The following is a 16402-nucleotide window of genomic DNA, read 5'->3' on the forward strand; positions in this document are numbered from 1 at the left end:
CCTTTGATCTTGCCGGTTTCCGGCGAGACATGACTTGCCCCAGTAAAAAAATCTGTCAGTCATTCGGAAACCCCAACGAGCCTGCGCGAAATGCGAGTATTCTTACGCGAATTACCCGTCGAACGCCACATTTGTCCTTGGTGCCTTGACTGTGGAAAACGAATTCGCTGATGTTAGCATTTTTTGCGGTAGTGCGACACTTCGATTCTGTCCGTTAGATCACTTATATTCTGTTCATTCTAAATCTGTGTTCACGTTTTATGCGTATTAACTGTAAAAGCGTAGTTAAGAATGAGAAAGCGCGGTTTTTTTTATGGAATTCTCCCTCTGCTTGAATGTTTCCTGACGATAGTAGTTGCTGTAACATTCAGTATTCAGTCTTCCTAAAAATGGTTAAAAATACATATAAAGTCCTTAAGAACATATTTAGATTATAAAATTTTACAACTGGAAAAGATAGCCCATTAACATTACAAATAGAGCTACCAGGTTTGCATGTATTTACAAGAAAACTTAAGTTAAAGATTTTATCGAGGATCCTGGCACTTCCGCGCGTTATACACTGAAACTTTTCATTGCTGCCAAAACCTTTGGGATTTGTTGCAGCTTTTGGTTAGAAAGCGGAGTGAATATAAAACTGCATCGAGGTTTGTCTGAGTAAACAAACTCAACGTCAACATACTACGATAATTCGGTGGCAAATTTGACTCCTGTAATAGGATGGTTAATAGGGTAAAGAGGATTAGAGACAATAGGACGACTTAATATTCGAATTCCTGAGCTTAAAGTTAACGAAATTTGTGCGCTTGAAACTGAAGCACTCTGAACTTGAAAATGAATCACTCTGAACTCGAAACCGAAGCAATCGGAAATCGAAACTCGGAAAACGAAACACCAACCCTGAATACGTAACGATTACCAAAATAGGAATTAAGAATGGGATATTTTAAGGATTTCAACTGAATAATATGTTTTAAATACTATGGAATGCTTACGTCGTCTGTGGCAAATTATAGGGCTTTCTTTCATGTTCTACTGCGGTTTATCAGGTCAGTTAGTTTATTCCGAGCACCGTGTGTTGGGGTTCGTCAAGTTGGTGTTCAGAACTGTGGACCAACGCTCGTCAGTTTAATCATCATTCATTTTATAACTTGTCACTCATGGAACAAGTGCTTCTTTTAAAATATTGATCATCAAACCCCGTCCTACACTACACCATGTGACCATTTCAGCAGCAACTAAGGTATGCAAAATGTTTTCCTCTGACAAAAACGTTAAACATAATAAACAGAATAATAACACAACACTAACGGACCAAATCAGGAAATGTGCGCGCGTATTCGACAATGGCTGGATAAAGCTAGCGAATTTAACGTTACTAAGTTAGTTTTGGTAACATAGATTTTGACTGAGTGTCGTATATTAATTGTTTTATGTATTAGGGGGAAAATAGTAAGAAAAATCTCAGCAAGCGAGGTGGGTGATATATACTTTTGCCGTCCTGATTCCAAATTTTAGTCTCCTCTCTCATTTTACTGGTTTGAGGAAAGCCTCAGAGACAATCTAATTAGCTACCGCCAAGTTAAAAAAGCCAAGAAGTAGAAAATTCCAAGCGAGTTATTCCGGCTTCAATCTTCCGGGTCAGTTGACAAAAATGTGTAAATTGCAAAGCGTCTTCAACTAGGTAAGTAGGAATTGAAACATAGGCTCTGAAACGTGAAAAGAAGCCCCGACGTTTCAAGCTAGTATTTTCATACCCTGAAGAAGACAGCAAAGTCGAAACGTTGGCTTTTGTCCCGTCCATGAACGCTTTATTTATCAACTCCTACTTATTCTTCATCTTAAACATGACCGCCACTCCGCCTTTTTATTTATGGCTTCAAGCCATCATCATTCCAAAAGGTATTGGAAACCTTCGTTACGATGGCGGAAATTAAATTTCAGCATCATATTAAGATGTTTTCAAACAACAAAAACACGGGAACACTCGCTAAAATGGGAGCAGGCAATGAATTCAAAACTTTCTTTTTCTATTGTTTCCTGAAATATTTAGTCGATTGGCCGATAGAAAACGAAACCTTTGTGAAATATGGCAAAAAATCCCTTGTGCTCGCGTAGACAGTAAGACAGGCATCTGTTGTCAATTCTTTTTTATAAGTAAGCGCATAAAATAAGCTTGTTCTGCAGGCTAGTGTTAAGGTCGCAAACCAGGCCTTACAGACAGAAATAGTGTCCTCATGAAATCTTAATTTGAAAGCTTACTTTCACTGTTATATGTTCCAGAAAACATATAACAGTATAAATAACAATAAAAACAGGAAAAAGCTTGATGAAAGATAGTTTTACTGCCATTGAATTTTGCACTTGAAACCGCTCTTAATTATCAAATATCTATATGATATAGAAGACGACGACGTGGCCTCGCTTTTCGCGCTAAACGGAAGTGGATGAAAATTATTCGCGCACCATGACAAACAATACAGGCGACTGACACACTGTGCAACATGATAAGCTAAAACAGCGTTGCATCCTCCTTTTAGTCCGCTATGATGACATAAATTGTCATTATACTTTGAAACTATTGTACGTTAATGTAATATTGCTGGCAGGAAGGTTTCGGTGCATACACACTGAAAATTAAAAAGTTGACTTCATTGTTACAGTGTGTCCAGTCATAGTTCAGTATCTAAGTTACAGTTACACTTCATAAACTGACGATGCTGATTAAATATTTGATCTCGCAGCATCTATGGCAAGCAGTAAAAGCAAAGCCATACCTGAAAGTGACGTCACACCAGCTGGTGAGGAGACTTTGGATTTTGATGATGACACTTCGAAAGGTGAGGCGTCATGTTATTCTCTTAACAGAAGTCGTTGTTAAACTGTTCGATATAATCTTCACAGTCGAAAAAGAACTGAGTCAAGCGCATGGGTGAAGATGCAGCAAACTCCTCCTGTAAATCCGCCAGACTTGTTATGGTGTTGTTTTTTTGTTTGATTGCTTTTTTTTGCATGTTTGTTTGTTTGATTGTTTTTATAATGTTTAATCAGTTGTTTCTGTTGGTTTTTTTTTATTTGTTTTTTGTTTTTTGTTGTTGTTGTTTGTTTTTTTTTTTTTTTTTGAAGCATATATTCATTTATATTCATTCAGACGATTTTCCGGCTGTCGCTTCGCAGGCTATTAGGCTTCAGGCTCTCATTTAATGAATGAGAAAACCGATTCCGGTTTCGATTAGCCCCTGCTATTTTGCTACAAGCGCCCATTACTCCGTCGTGGCGAAGGCGGATTCAGATTTCAAGACCATATTAGCAATTAAAGCGGATAAAAAACAAAAACAAAGAACAACGGCAATTAACAAAAACAGCGTGAATTCTCGCGAAAAGGAGGCAGGAAATGAATTCGAAACCTTTTTTTTTTTACATTTTCCTCCCCCCACCCCCCCCCCCCCCCCCCCGCCACCCCCCTCAAAAAAAAAAGAGAATTAGTCGATGGCAAAAGGCAATCTTTATTTACATGGCCAAACTCATGCAGATATTATTGTGCTATACTATTATTAATACATTGAGTCAAACTGAAGTTAATTTCTGTGTGAAAATTCGAGAAAATTTGGAACCTAATGAAATTGTCGAATTCACTCTAGACACTTTGCTTTACGTTCTACTGTACAAGTAAAGGGTAAATAGACATCAAAATTTCATGGAAAACATTTTCACTGGATATAAGCACAGCAAACAACATGTATTGTTTCAAAAACTATGTATGCATTAAAATTTCGTTTTCCATGTATAGCTGAAGTGAGGCGCATCATATGACCACAAAAAGTAATGAAAAATCTGGCGAAAGCAAAATATTTGGACTTTGTATTTGCGTGGATGGAAATATGTTTCGGACAGTTTTTATAATAATAATAATAATAATAATAATAATAATAATAATAATAATAATAATAATAATAATAATAATAATAATAATAATTGCCAACGAGTTAGCCGAGCGAAGACGCGAGGCTGGCGAGGCGGCAGCATTATAGAGCCGTGCGAAAGTACTGTGCGGGCGGAAAAAATCTCGAGTGATCGAGAGGCATGTTTGTAAGGTAAGATTCCTGAGTGTAAGGTAAGATTCCTGAGATTCCAATGACGTAGTGAAAATTGCAACGGACCAATCGTAGCTCGCTGTTCGCAGAGATTGTGACGTCAATGCCGCATGGTTCTGATCGTCGAAAGCGTGCCAAATCCAGACAACGCCAGCGGGCATCAGCAATAAAAAAAAAAAAACTGAGAAACCTCTTTAAACTGAAAGCTAAAGCAATCGACAACTGTAGCAAACTATCGGCCAGCGAGCCACACGAGAGTAAACTCAACATCGGCCAGTGAGCCAACTTCGTCACCGCCAGCGAGCAAAAGGCAATCAAAGCAACTGAGATTTAACTTAACTTAATCAAATTGAAAGCAAACCTGACGTTTCAAGCGACGAGCGAGCAAACTACATTCTGGGAATTCAACAGCCAAAAAATTACTGGTTTGATTGTGAATTTGTACTGAAATACTATTCTAATTGACCTATTCTTTGTACTCTGAACAGTTTTTGCGAAATATTTGAAAAACGTGCCCCGCTCGGATCGATAAATCAGTTCGCTTTGAAATGGACTTGTAGTTCCTTCAAATCGCTTGCGCGTCTCTCGTCTCGCATTTATAATTATACGTGTTTCTTTCTAAGGCATAGACAAAGACTTTTCTGAAAAAATTTTTCATTTAGGAAAGTTTTTTGTGTTTTTCTTTCTATTTTCATTGAGAAAACGTGACAACTGTGTAATCTTGCGTAAACAAACACATGCTCTCGAGACGGTTCAAATCTCACCCATGTGACGCGCGAATCAAATTTCATTGAAATTTCGGAAATTTTTACCTTCAAGTTTGTTTTTTGGAAAATTTTTAATCGGCAACTAGTGTATTTTATTCCATAATTAGTAATTTTAACTATCTTAGGCCAAAGGGGTGTTGTTTTTTTGCCCTGTAAGTTATGTATTTTTACTGCACATGGGGTAGGAAATAACCACTTTGCCAATTTTGCTGAATTTTGGGTTAATACCATTAACATCGGACTGGCCCATGCATCCCAAAGCAAACAGTTTGTGCATGTCCTTTGTCAACTGTTCGAATACGAAAAACATGATATAATTGAAATATTTTGTCACGTTTATGCTCACATGTTAAAGATTTCATTAAACTATACAACAAACCTCTTACATTTCTGTGTAAAGCCTCGAAGAACGTTTTTGTCAATGAAATGTGCAATTCTATTGTTCATTGTCCAAGTACGTCATAACATTAAAATTGTTACTGTTTACAGCTTAAAGAGATAAAAAGTTATTGTTGGGTTCATTTTTGTTCTGTATTGATTTGTTGAAACCGTAATATCGCGATAATTTAAAACCAAAAATCTCTTTCCATATTGGCAATTCTCCGTCTTCGATCGAAATATTCACATAACAATTCAACACATTTCAAATTGTCTTCAATACTTCACTACAAAAAAATGCCGTGCACAAAACATGACTCTGTGTCTTCAAATTACCAGTCAGTATTTCTTTTCAATGCCTGCTCGTTGGCACTTAGCGAGAGCTATATCTAGTAATAATAATAATGGACGTTTATCAGTCACCATTGCATTTGAAAACTAAATTACAGGGATAAAATACAAGCTTCAAAAATTAATACTACTATAATAATACGATAACGTTTATTTGTCCGAAACTGTTTGAGATTTAGCTTTTTTTGCGTTCATTTGCACTTGACAAAAATCTTTTGTATTGCTCTTTTCAGACTTATCTTTAATCAGCTTTTATTTATCAACAATCAGTCACGTCCTTACGGCCCTGATACATCCTCCTATAGCACCTCTTGCTTCCGTCTCACCAATTGAACTGTCTGGCTTGAGCGACAAATAAAGCTCAATGTCGTCAGCGTACGCATGCGCATTAGGCAAATGGTTCTTGATAACCTGGAACAGCTTGCTCGCATAAGCAGAAAACAGAAGTGGTCTGGGGCATGACGCTTGACCCTTCTTCACGCGTCGTGCAACGTGATAAGCTGAAACAACGTTGTAGCCTGTTTATATCCTGCCAAGAAATCAATTGTCATTATACTTCGAAACTGTTACCCGTAAAGCAAATTCATAACTGCTGGCAGAAAGGATTGGCTGTATGCAAACTGAAAATTTTAATTTTCGGTTTAAAAAAAGTTGACTTTACTGTTACAGTATGTGTTCAGTCATAGTTCAGCATCTAAGTTATAGTTACATTTTATAAACTTAGTATACTGATTAAACTTTTGATTTCCCAGCAACCATGGCAGACAGTGAAAGCGAACCAATACCTGAAAGTGACGTCACACCAACTGGTGAGGAGACTTTGGATTTTCATGATGACACTTCGAAAGGTGAGGATTCATGCTATTATCGTAGCAGAAGTCGTTTTAAGACTGGAAAACCGTTCTGCTTTACGTTAAGAAGCTTCTATAGACACACGACTTTAACGTAGCATATATTTGATGGAGTACAGTTTTTCAATTTCATTTATCTTAAGTTTTTATCATTATTGTTGTCTGCGATTTTATATATATTTTCTATTTCCCCTTGCATATGAAAAGCACACTTCATCATCTTATATGGAAAGTTGCGCTATATAAATTTTACAGTTACACTTACAAGCTGAGTATACTGATTAAGTTTAAATAATGATCTTCCAGCATCCATGACAAGCACTGAAAACAAAGCCAAAACTGAAAATGACGTCAAACCAGCTGGTGACGAGAATTGGAAGTGTGATGATGACACTTTGAAAGGTGAGGATTCATGTTTTTCTCTTACCAGAAGTCGTTTTTAGACTGGAAAACTGTTCTATGTTAATCTGCGTAGTTGAAAGAGAACTGAGTTTTAATCTTATAATACTGATTAAGTATGCGATTGCATTTCCCAGCATCCATAACAAACAATAAAAACAAAGCCAAACCTGGAAATTATGTCACACTAGTTGGTGAGGAGACTTTGGATTTTGATGATGACACTTCGAAAGGTGAGGATTCAAGTTATTCTCTTACCAGAAGTCGTTGGACTGGAAAACTGTTCAATGTTAATCTTCACAGTTGAAAGAAAAGTGAGTTAAGTGCATGGATGAAGAAATAGCAAACGCCTCTTAACTGTAAACCCTACCCTCTCCTCCCCTAAGTGTAGAGCCGCCAGATTGGCTAGAAACTTTCTCTGGGTTTTTGTTTTGTTTGTTTGTTGTTGTTGTTGCTGTTTGCTCGTGTGTTTGTTTTTTAATGGTTTCTTTGTTGGTTTTTCTTTATTTATTTATTATGGGAAGAAAAGTGTGTACTCACAGTTGGTGATAATTCGTAATTCTACTTGGATATTGCTCTATAACATGCAATGCTGTTCGTAATGACAAGGTTTAAGTGGACACTGCAGTGAAATTTAATAGTTCTTCTCAATACTGGAATGTTTGTCTTTGTCCAGTATCTAACTTACAGTTGGCAATAAGTCCATGTATCACTGATTATTTAAGCTAAACCTAAAAGTATTCGTTTTCCCAGCATCCATGGCAAGCAGTGAAGTCAAAGCCAAACCTGGAAGTGACGTCACACCAGTTGGAGAGGATACTTTGGATTTTGTTGATGACACTTTGAAAGGTGAGGATTCATGTTATTCTCTTATCAGAAGTCGTTGGACTAGAAAACTGTTCAATGTTACTCTTCACAGTTAAAAGAGAAGTGAGTTCAGTCCATGGATACAGCATCTAGTTCAGCATCTGAGTTATAGTTACATTTTATAAACTTAGTATACTGATTAAACATTTGATTTCCCAGCATCCATGGCAGACAGTGAAAGCGAACCCATACCTGAAAGTGACGTCACACCAGCTGGTGAGGAGACTTTAGATTTTGATGATGACACTTCGAAAGGTGAGGATTCATGCTATTATCGTAGCAGAAGTCGTTTTAAGACTGGAAAACCGTTCTGCTTTACGTTAAGAAGCTTTTATAGACACACGACTTTAACGTAGCATATATTTGATGGAGTACAGTTTTTCAATTTCATTTATCTTAAGTTTTTATAATTATTTTTGTCTGCGATTTTATATATGTATTTTCTATTTCCCTTTGCATATGAAAAGCACACTTCATCATCTTATATGAAAAGTTACGCTATATAAATTTTACAGTTACACTTATAAGCTGAGTATACTGATTAAATTTAAATATTTGATCTTCCAGCATCCATGACAAGCACTGAAAACAAAGCCAAAACTGAAAATGACGTCAAACCAGCTGGTGACGAGACTTGGAAGTGTGATGATGACACTTTAAAAGGTGTTTTTCTCTTACCAGAAGTCGTTTTTAGACTGGAAAACTGTTCTATGTTAATCTTCACAGTTGAAAGAGAACTGAGTTTTAATATAAGAGTACTAATTAAATATTCGATTGCATTTCACAGCATCCATAGCAAACAGTAAAAACAAAGCAAAACCTGGAAGTGACGTCACGCTAACTGATAAGGAAACCTTGGATTTTGATGATGACACTTCGAAAGGTGAGGATTCATGTTATCCTCTTACCAGAATTCGTTGTTAGACTGGAAAACTGTTCAATGTTAATCTTCACACTTCTAAGAGAACTGAGTTAAGTGCATGGATGAAGAAATAGCAAAAGCCTGTTAACTGTAAACCCTACCCTCTCCTCCCCTAAGTATAGAGCCACCAGATTGGCTAAAAACGTTTTCTGGATTTTTGTTTTGTTTTTTTGTTGTTGTTTGTTGCTGTTTTTATTTGCATGTTTGTTTGTTTGATTTGATTTTTTATCATTTTCTGTTTTCTTTTTATTTATTTCTAACACTTGCTCATTTAACGTCCACACAAACATTGAGGCTTCAAGCTCGCAGTCAATGGGTAAAACAAATCCAGTCCTGGGTTTTGATCAGACGCCGCCGCCGCTTGAGTACTGATTGAGTATTCGATTGCATATCGAAGCATCTCTAACAAGCAGTGAAATATGCAAAAAATCCCTTGTGCTTGCGTAGACAGTAACACAAGCATCTGTTGTCATTCTTTTTTATAAGTAAGCGCATAAAATAAGCTTGTTCTGCAGGCTAGTGTTTAGGTCGCAAACCAGGCCTTAAAGGCAGAAACAATGTCTTCATGAAATCTTAATTTGAAAGCTAATTTTCACTGGTGTATGTTCCAGAAAACATATAACAATAAGAACAGGAAAACGCTTGATGAACGATTGTTTTACTGCCATTGAGGTTTGCGCTTGAAACCGCTGTTAATTATCAAATATCTATATGATACAGAAGACGACGACGTGGCCTCACTTTTTGCGCTAAACGGAAGTGGACGAAAATTATTCACGCACCATGACAAACAATAAAGACGACTGACACACTGTGCGACATGATAAGCTAAAACAGCGTTGCATCCTGTTTTAGTCCGCTATGATGACATAAATTGTCATTATACTCAGGCTTTGAAACACTTGTACGTTAATGTAATATTGCTGGCAGGAAGGTTTCGGTGCTACACACTGAAAATTAAAAAGTTGACTTCATTGTTACAGTGTGTGTCCAGTCATAGTTCAGCATCTAAGTTACAGTTACACTTCATAAACTGACTATGCTGATTAAATATTTGATCTCGCAGCATCTATGGCAAGCAGTAAAAGCAAAGCCATACCTGAAAGTGACGTCACACCAGCTGGTGAGGAGACTTTGGATTTTGATGATGACACTTCGAAAGGTGAGGCGTCATGTTATTTTCTTAACAGAAGACGTTGTTAAACTGTTCGATATAATCTTCACAGTCGAAAGAGAACTGAGTCAAGCGCACGGGCGGAGATGCAGCAAACTCCTCCTGTAAATCCGCCAGACTGGTTATGAACTCTTTCCGGTTTTCGGTGTTGTTTGTTTGTTGTTGTTTTTATTTGCATGTTTGTTTGTTTGTTTGATTGTTTTTATAATGTTTAATCAGTTGTTTCTGTTGTTTTTATTTGAAGCATATATTCATTTAACGTTCACCCAAACATTAAGGCTTCTAGCCCGCGAACGCAGACGAATTTCCGGCTGTCGCTTCGCAGGCTATAAGGCTTCAGGCTGTCATTCGATGAATGAGAAATCCGATTCCGGTTTCGTTTAGCCCCCGCTATTTTGCTACAAGCGCCCATCACTCCGTCGAAAACGAGGCAGGAATTGAACTCGAAACCTTTTCTGTCATTTTCCTCTCCCCGGCCCCCCCCCCCCCCCCCCCCAAAAAATAAAAGTGAATTAGCCGATGGCGAAAGGCAATCTTTATTTAAATGGCCAAACTCATGCAGATATTATTGTGCTATACTATTATTAATACATTGAGTCAAACTGGAGTTAATTTCTGTATTATAATTTAAGAAAATGTGGAACCTAATGTAATTGTCGAATTCACTATAGACACTTTGCTTTACGTTCTACTGTACAAGTGAAGGGTAAATAGACATCAAAATTTCATGGGAAAACATTTTCACTGGATATAAGCACAGCAAACAACATGTATTGTTTCATAAACTATATATACATTAAAATTTCGTTTTCCATGCTTGGTTTTCACATGACGTCATAAAAAACTGAAATTCATAACTAAACACAATTTTGGGTTTTTATCTTCATCACATATAAGAAAATCTAAATTTCCATCGGCTTGCTTGTTTTCAGCAGGATAGCATCCTTTGTTTTGAAAATAGAGCAGTTTGAATTTTAGATTTTTGCGCAGTGCGTGACAGAAGGATTGCTGCTCTAAACATGTCACGTACACGAAAACATCGATTCGCCTCGTGTTTTTTTAGGTCTGATCAGCTAACATGTAATAGAAGCGTTAATGTCAATGTGTGAAAGTTCAGCAGAGAGAAGAAAGGCTTTGAAATAGCCAAGGTAAACTCCAGATGTTTTTGCTGGTTTCCGGCCGCCATGTTGGTGCCCATCAGACGGGGCACCAACATGGCGTCGCATACTAATCTCTGTTATTTTCCGTGGTACATTTTCTCGAATAACTCGATTAGGAGATATCGCACAGCCCTGTGGCTTTCACACGTTGTTTATGTATCACTCTTCTACAACATATCAATTTCTTGACTTTATCTATTGAATGGTTGAGGATTTTATTTTTTCACTTGCGCGACGATGTGTGAGGTGAAAACCACCTATAGCTGAAGTGAGGCGTATCATACGACCAAAAAAAATAATGAAAAATCTGGCGAAAGCAAAATATTTGGACTTTGGCCTTTGGACAAATTCATACCTGCTGGCAGAAAGGATTGGCTGTATGCAAACTGAAAATTTCAATTTTCGGTTTAAAAAAAGTTGACTTTACTGTTACAGTGTGTGTTCAGTCATAATTCAGCATCTAGGTTATAGTTACATTTTATAAACTTAGTACACTGATTAAACATTTGAATTTTCAGCATCCATGGCAGACAGTGAAGGCGAAGCCATACCTGAAAGTGACGTCACACCAGTTGGTGAGGAGACTTTGGATTTTCATGATGACACTTCGAAAGGTGAGGATTCATGCTATTATCGTAGCAGAAGTCATTTTAAGACTGGATTGAAAACCGTTCTGCTTTACGTTAAGAAGCTTTTATAGACACACGACTTTAACGTAGCATATATTTGATGGAGTACAGTTTTTCAATTTCATTTATCTTAAGTTTTTATCATTATTGTTGTCTCCGATTTTATATATATTTCCTATTCCCTTTGCATATGGAAAGTGCACTTCATCATCTTATATGGAAAGTTGCGCTATATAAATTTTTGACAGTTACACTTATAAGCTGAGTATACTGATTAAATTTAAATATTCGATCTTCCAGCATCCATGACAAGCACTGAAAACAAAGCCAAAACTGAAAATGACGTCACACCAGCCGGTGACGAGACTTGGAAGTGTGATGATGACACTTTGAAAGGTGAGGATTCATGTTTCTCTCTTACCAGAGGTCGTTTATAGACTGGAAAACTGTTCTATGTTAATTTTTACCGGTTTTTTTTGTTTTGACAAGGTTTGAGTGGACAATGCAGTGAAATTTAACAGTTCTTCTCAATACTGGAATCGTGTTTTTCTTTGTTCAGTATCTAACTTACAGTTGACAATAAGTCCATGTATCGCTGATTATTTAAGCTAAACGTAAAAGTATTCGTTTTCCCAGCATCCATGGCAAGCAGCGAAGTCAAGGCCAAACCTGGAAGTGACGTCACACCAGTTGGTGAGGAGACTTTGGATTTTGATGATGACACTTTGAGAGGTAAAGAGTCACGTCACTTACTTGCCCGGTTATCACTAACATTAAATGTTGCAAACACGTTGAGTCCACGGATGATAGCTAATGGAAAATGGTGTAGTGAAGACCTCATTTTCCTTACTTATTAACACCCTCCCTGTCCTCTTTCATCCTATAGTTTGGTTATTTTCAACACCATCCTCCCCCTTAATATAGGCCCCTTCAACTCCCCATTATTAGTATCGTCTCTTTTGGCATTAGGTTGTACAATTTGGGACTCAAATAAAAGTTGACTGTTGTTCAGGTTACTGCAGGGTCACTGTCACGGAAATTTCTCTTGTTTTGGTCGCAACTGCTGAAATATTTGCCAAGGTACCTTTTCTCTAACATCAAATTACTCTTAGAGCAGCGAGAATAAGATATGAACTGATTTCTATTATCAGTTTTTTTTTCTCCAAATACGCTGGAAGAACTTGAAAAAATTGGCGAATTTTTTCAAGTTTCAATTCTTTTCAATCTTAGCTATTAGTGGCCAATGATAACTAACACTAGTTTCTGTGTAGTAGTGTGGTTACAGTAAACAAACCTGAACCATTATTTTAACGATTCTGTAGATGCAAACGTGTTTTTTGGCCATTCAAAGTAACACCACAAATAGGTGACACTGCCCCTTTAAAATATGTATGCTGAAAAATCCCAGGGGGGATACTCGGGCATAAACGTGACGGGGCTGTCCGACGTATTTTTTTGGGTCTAAAATTTTTAACTCCTGTATTTTTTTCGGTTGAAGATTTAACCGTGTATTTTTCTTGGGTCTAAAAAATCTGCGCGTATTTTTTGGGGTTTGAATTTCCGCCAGGCTAATAGTTCTTACGCAATTCAAGCCAAAGTTCTCTCATGATCCGAAAGCACGATTTGAATATTATATTATCTTGTATTTTTTTGCGTGCACAATATAAGGTCCATGTATTTTTTGGGTGTAAAATATTAGGCTCCGTCTGATCCCCCCGTCACATTTATACATATAGTAGAAGGAATGTATACACACAATTCGCCATGACCTTACACACCAATCACTCAACTTAATAACGAACAAAAAAGCACTAAAGAAAATACACCAACGAGCAAGCAACAACAAAACACAACGGCTTAAAACAACATGCCAAAACCACACACAGCGTGACAAACACAGTACTCCCAAGCCGGTGTCAAAGATCTTTTCATCATAGTTAATAGCCCAATTTCGATATATCGAAATTGGGCTATTGATGGACTGGTTATGAAACCTTGCCATGTTAACAATGGTGTTGCAATTTATGTTGCAAGGGCCGCGACCGTGCACAATCCTTTCTTTTAACTTTCATACTACATTTGAATATCTTACTAATGGTGATTTGCTCCAACACATTTCAAAATCTATTTTGGTTTGTGCACGGTCAACGCCAAAAATGCTTACAAAATATTCAACACTAAAATGAAGTAGTTTGACGGGCTACATACGGGCTTAACCATTGCCTTTTATTAACTGTTTTAATTTTTCTTCATTTAGCAATAGCAGAGGTTTATAAGAATGAAGGCAATGATGAATACGGGAGGAGGAATTTCCGTAACGCCGTCAACTTTTACACGGAAGGAATTAAAGTGAACTTCAAGGATGAAGAACTGAAAGCCAAACTGTATTGCAACAGGGCGGCAGTGCACTTTCGCTTAGGTGAGATTTTATTTCAATTTATTTATTTATTCAGCATTTATTTAGTTACTGTATTAGCACAACTGAGTTGTGAAAATGAATCGGACCGTACCTGAATTCGTTTCCAGACGCTCTTTCGCTCGTTCTCGAAAACATTTTTTGCGCCGATTTTAGCCGGTTTTACTAGGTCCTGCACCAACTAGCTTTCCTTGCGTCTCAGTGACCGCAGAGGTCTGGCCAGCTGCTTCAGCCTGAGGGTAAATAAATTTATTTATCTATTTATAATTTTTAGGGAATTATCGGGATTCACGAAGTGATGCGAAAGTTGCCACTGAATTACAACCATCTTATGTCAAAGCAATCATTAGAGGTAAGATGTTTAAAATTCTAGACAAAAGAAAAAGAAAATAACAAGTGAACCGCAACAATTTACCGCCGCGATATCTACCGTAGTTACAATCCGGATACAATCTTTAAAGTAACGGCCATTAACAATATTTTGCAAAATATAACTTAATATATAGATCATGACTCTTTTACACCAGGTAGGCCAACGAGCCGCAAATTTATACAATATCCATCCGTTTTTTAGAACTGGTTTTCTGTATCAGTGTGTATTACACGATGTATTATTGTGAAAGATGCTATCTTGACGTATATATGCGATTTTATATGTTTCAACTGAAAGAACAGTGTATTGCTGCACATCGCCAGTCAATGATTTAACAGAAACATGTTATTTTCTTTGAACCTCCCTACTTTTATCACACGTCAATCAGATGTCTGACATTGCTCATGGCATAAACCCCATGACTACAATTACCTTATTTATTGTATGAAGTGTTCGCGTCGCCTCTGTGTCCATATTAAGCGGGTTTCATCATTTAAAAAACGATATCCTCTTATTGCGAAGACTAAGCGGCTGTTCATAAAGTGGTGTTTAAGGTTGCGTTCGATTGACCGTATTCCAGAATAAGAATAAGCGAAATAGATGTTAGATTTCTCTTTTAAGTAAATTTGGGAAGACATTTCTGCAAAACTTTCGCTGACACATGATAATTTTAGAGCAATTTTGTATTTTAGTAACTCCAGAAACCTCTTGAGGAATTTATTGAAATTATTGTATGTATTCCTATTCCGGAATAGGGTCAATCGAACGCACCCTAGCTGTATTGCAAAATGGCGATCCTTTTTCATCATCCTCTACTGTCATGATCATGATACATGTGCACAAACATAGAAACTGAATTTTGAAGTAAACTAGCTTGACTTAAAAATAAATCAAGTCATCATATATGTTTTTTAGGAGCAAGTGCTTGTGTGGAGCTGAATCTGTTTGAAGAAGCGATCACGTGGTGTGATCAAGGATTAGCAGTATCCTTTGGTTCTTTCATGTAATGTTTAAAACACGAGTAGCAGTGTTTTATCGGGTTTTAGACCCGATAAAATACGTGCCGCGAGTTTTTGAACGGCTTCAAAAAGATTCCTGGAAAAGCGTGTGTCAGGAGAGTTCATAACAATTATGCTTTTGTGAACGTTGGAGAGTAGCATCCCAGAAAAACATTTAACACTGCATACTAATAAGGAGGTGGTTTTATCTGGTTTCAAAACCACTGCACGTGATGTTTTGTCGACGAGTTTGATTTTTCAATGACTTATGATTTATTACTGAGTTTTTGAGAGCAGCATAAACATTCCCGGATGTAATAAGGTTGTTTTCATAATGAAAGGCAGTACTGAATTACTTGTATGTCCCCACACAAAATGTGCCTTGCCTCCCCCCCCCCCCCTTGCAAAAAATAAATAAATAAATAAATAAAAAATGACATGATTAGCATTCCTACGTTTTTGTACTGCCACAGCATAAAACATAGGATACTCTGCAGCTCACTTCCTCCCCAAGCAGTGACTGATTAACACAATTTGACAAGTGAAAGAAAGTTTTAGTATATATGTATATGCCTTATTATTCTTATCTGATTGCAGTAGCTGAGAGAGAACACAAGAGAACCACTTTAATGTACGCTATTTTACCCCTTCTTTTACCGCAAAGAACCGTTTCAAAGACCATGTCAGGTAACAATCGAGTGTCGTTGTACTCGAGAACCCTGAGGTCCAAAGAAATTCACCGTCAGCTTCGTTGTAATGCTACAAACATAGGTACCTTTCATCACGTCCGGGCGCTGAGGGCCGATTCACACTAGAGATCTGGAAGACCCTCAAACGTTTAAGTTTTCCGATGAATTATGGCAAAAGCAGCCGATCAGGTAGAACTAAAAATTGTGATTATAACGTCTCATCGAATTTACCTGCTTTCTTTACTACGTAACAACCTTAACTTTGAAAAGATTGACAAAGAAAATGCGACGCTGTTGGAACTCAGAAGCAGGTCTCAGAAGGTATTGTTATTTA

At 37.2% G+C, this 16402-nt stretch overlaps 1 protein-coding gene and 1 long non-coding RNA gene across 2 annotated transcripts in view; both read left to right on the forward strand.

The window, feature by feature from the left end:
- The first annotated feature begins 1086 nt into the window (after positions 1-1086).
- Positions 1087-16402, forward strand: part of LOC146453077 (uncharacterized) — a 29232-nt gene continuing 13916 nt past the window's right edge. The window contains exons 1-11 of the mRNA XM_085097061.1: positions 1087-1243; positions 2745-2840; positions 7867-7923; positions 8275-8370; positions 8495-8590; positions 9696-9791; positions 12229-12324; positions 13850-14011; positions 14283-14360; positions 15297-15364; positions 16339-16389. Of these exons, the coding sequence (XP_084953187.1) occupies positions 2750-2840; positions 7867-7923; positions 8275-8370; positions 8495-8590; positions 9696-9791; positions 12229-12324; positions 13850-14011; positions 14283-14360; positions 15297-15364; positions 16339-16389 (891 nt within the window). The 5' untranslated portion in view covers positions 1087-1243; positions 2745-2749. The remainder of the gene's footprint in view (positions 1244-2744; positions 2841-7866; positions 7924-8274; positions 8371-8494; positions 8591-9695; positions 9792-12228; positions 12325-13849; positions 14012-14282; positions 14361-15296; positions 15365-16338; positions 16390-16402) is intronic.
- Positions 11417-12029, forward strand: LOC146453078 (uncharacterized). The gene is made up of 2 exons (XR_014859593.1): positions 11417-11577; positions 11893-12029. It is a non-coding gene; the product is annotated as an uncharacterized LOC146453078 (long non-coding RNA).

Source organism: Pavona decussata, unplaced genomic scaffold (genome assembly GCF_977016875.1).
Source record: "Pavona decussata unplaced genomic scaffold, jaPavDecu1.1 SCAFFOLD_353, whole genome shotgun sequence".
NCBI lineage: Eukaryota > Metazoa > Cnidaria > Anthozoa > Scleractinia > Agariciidae > Pavona > Pavona decussata.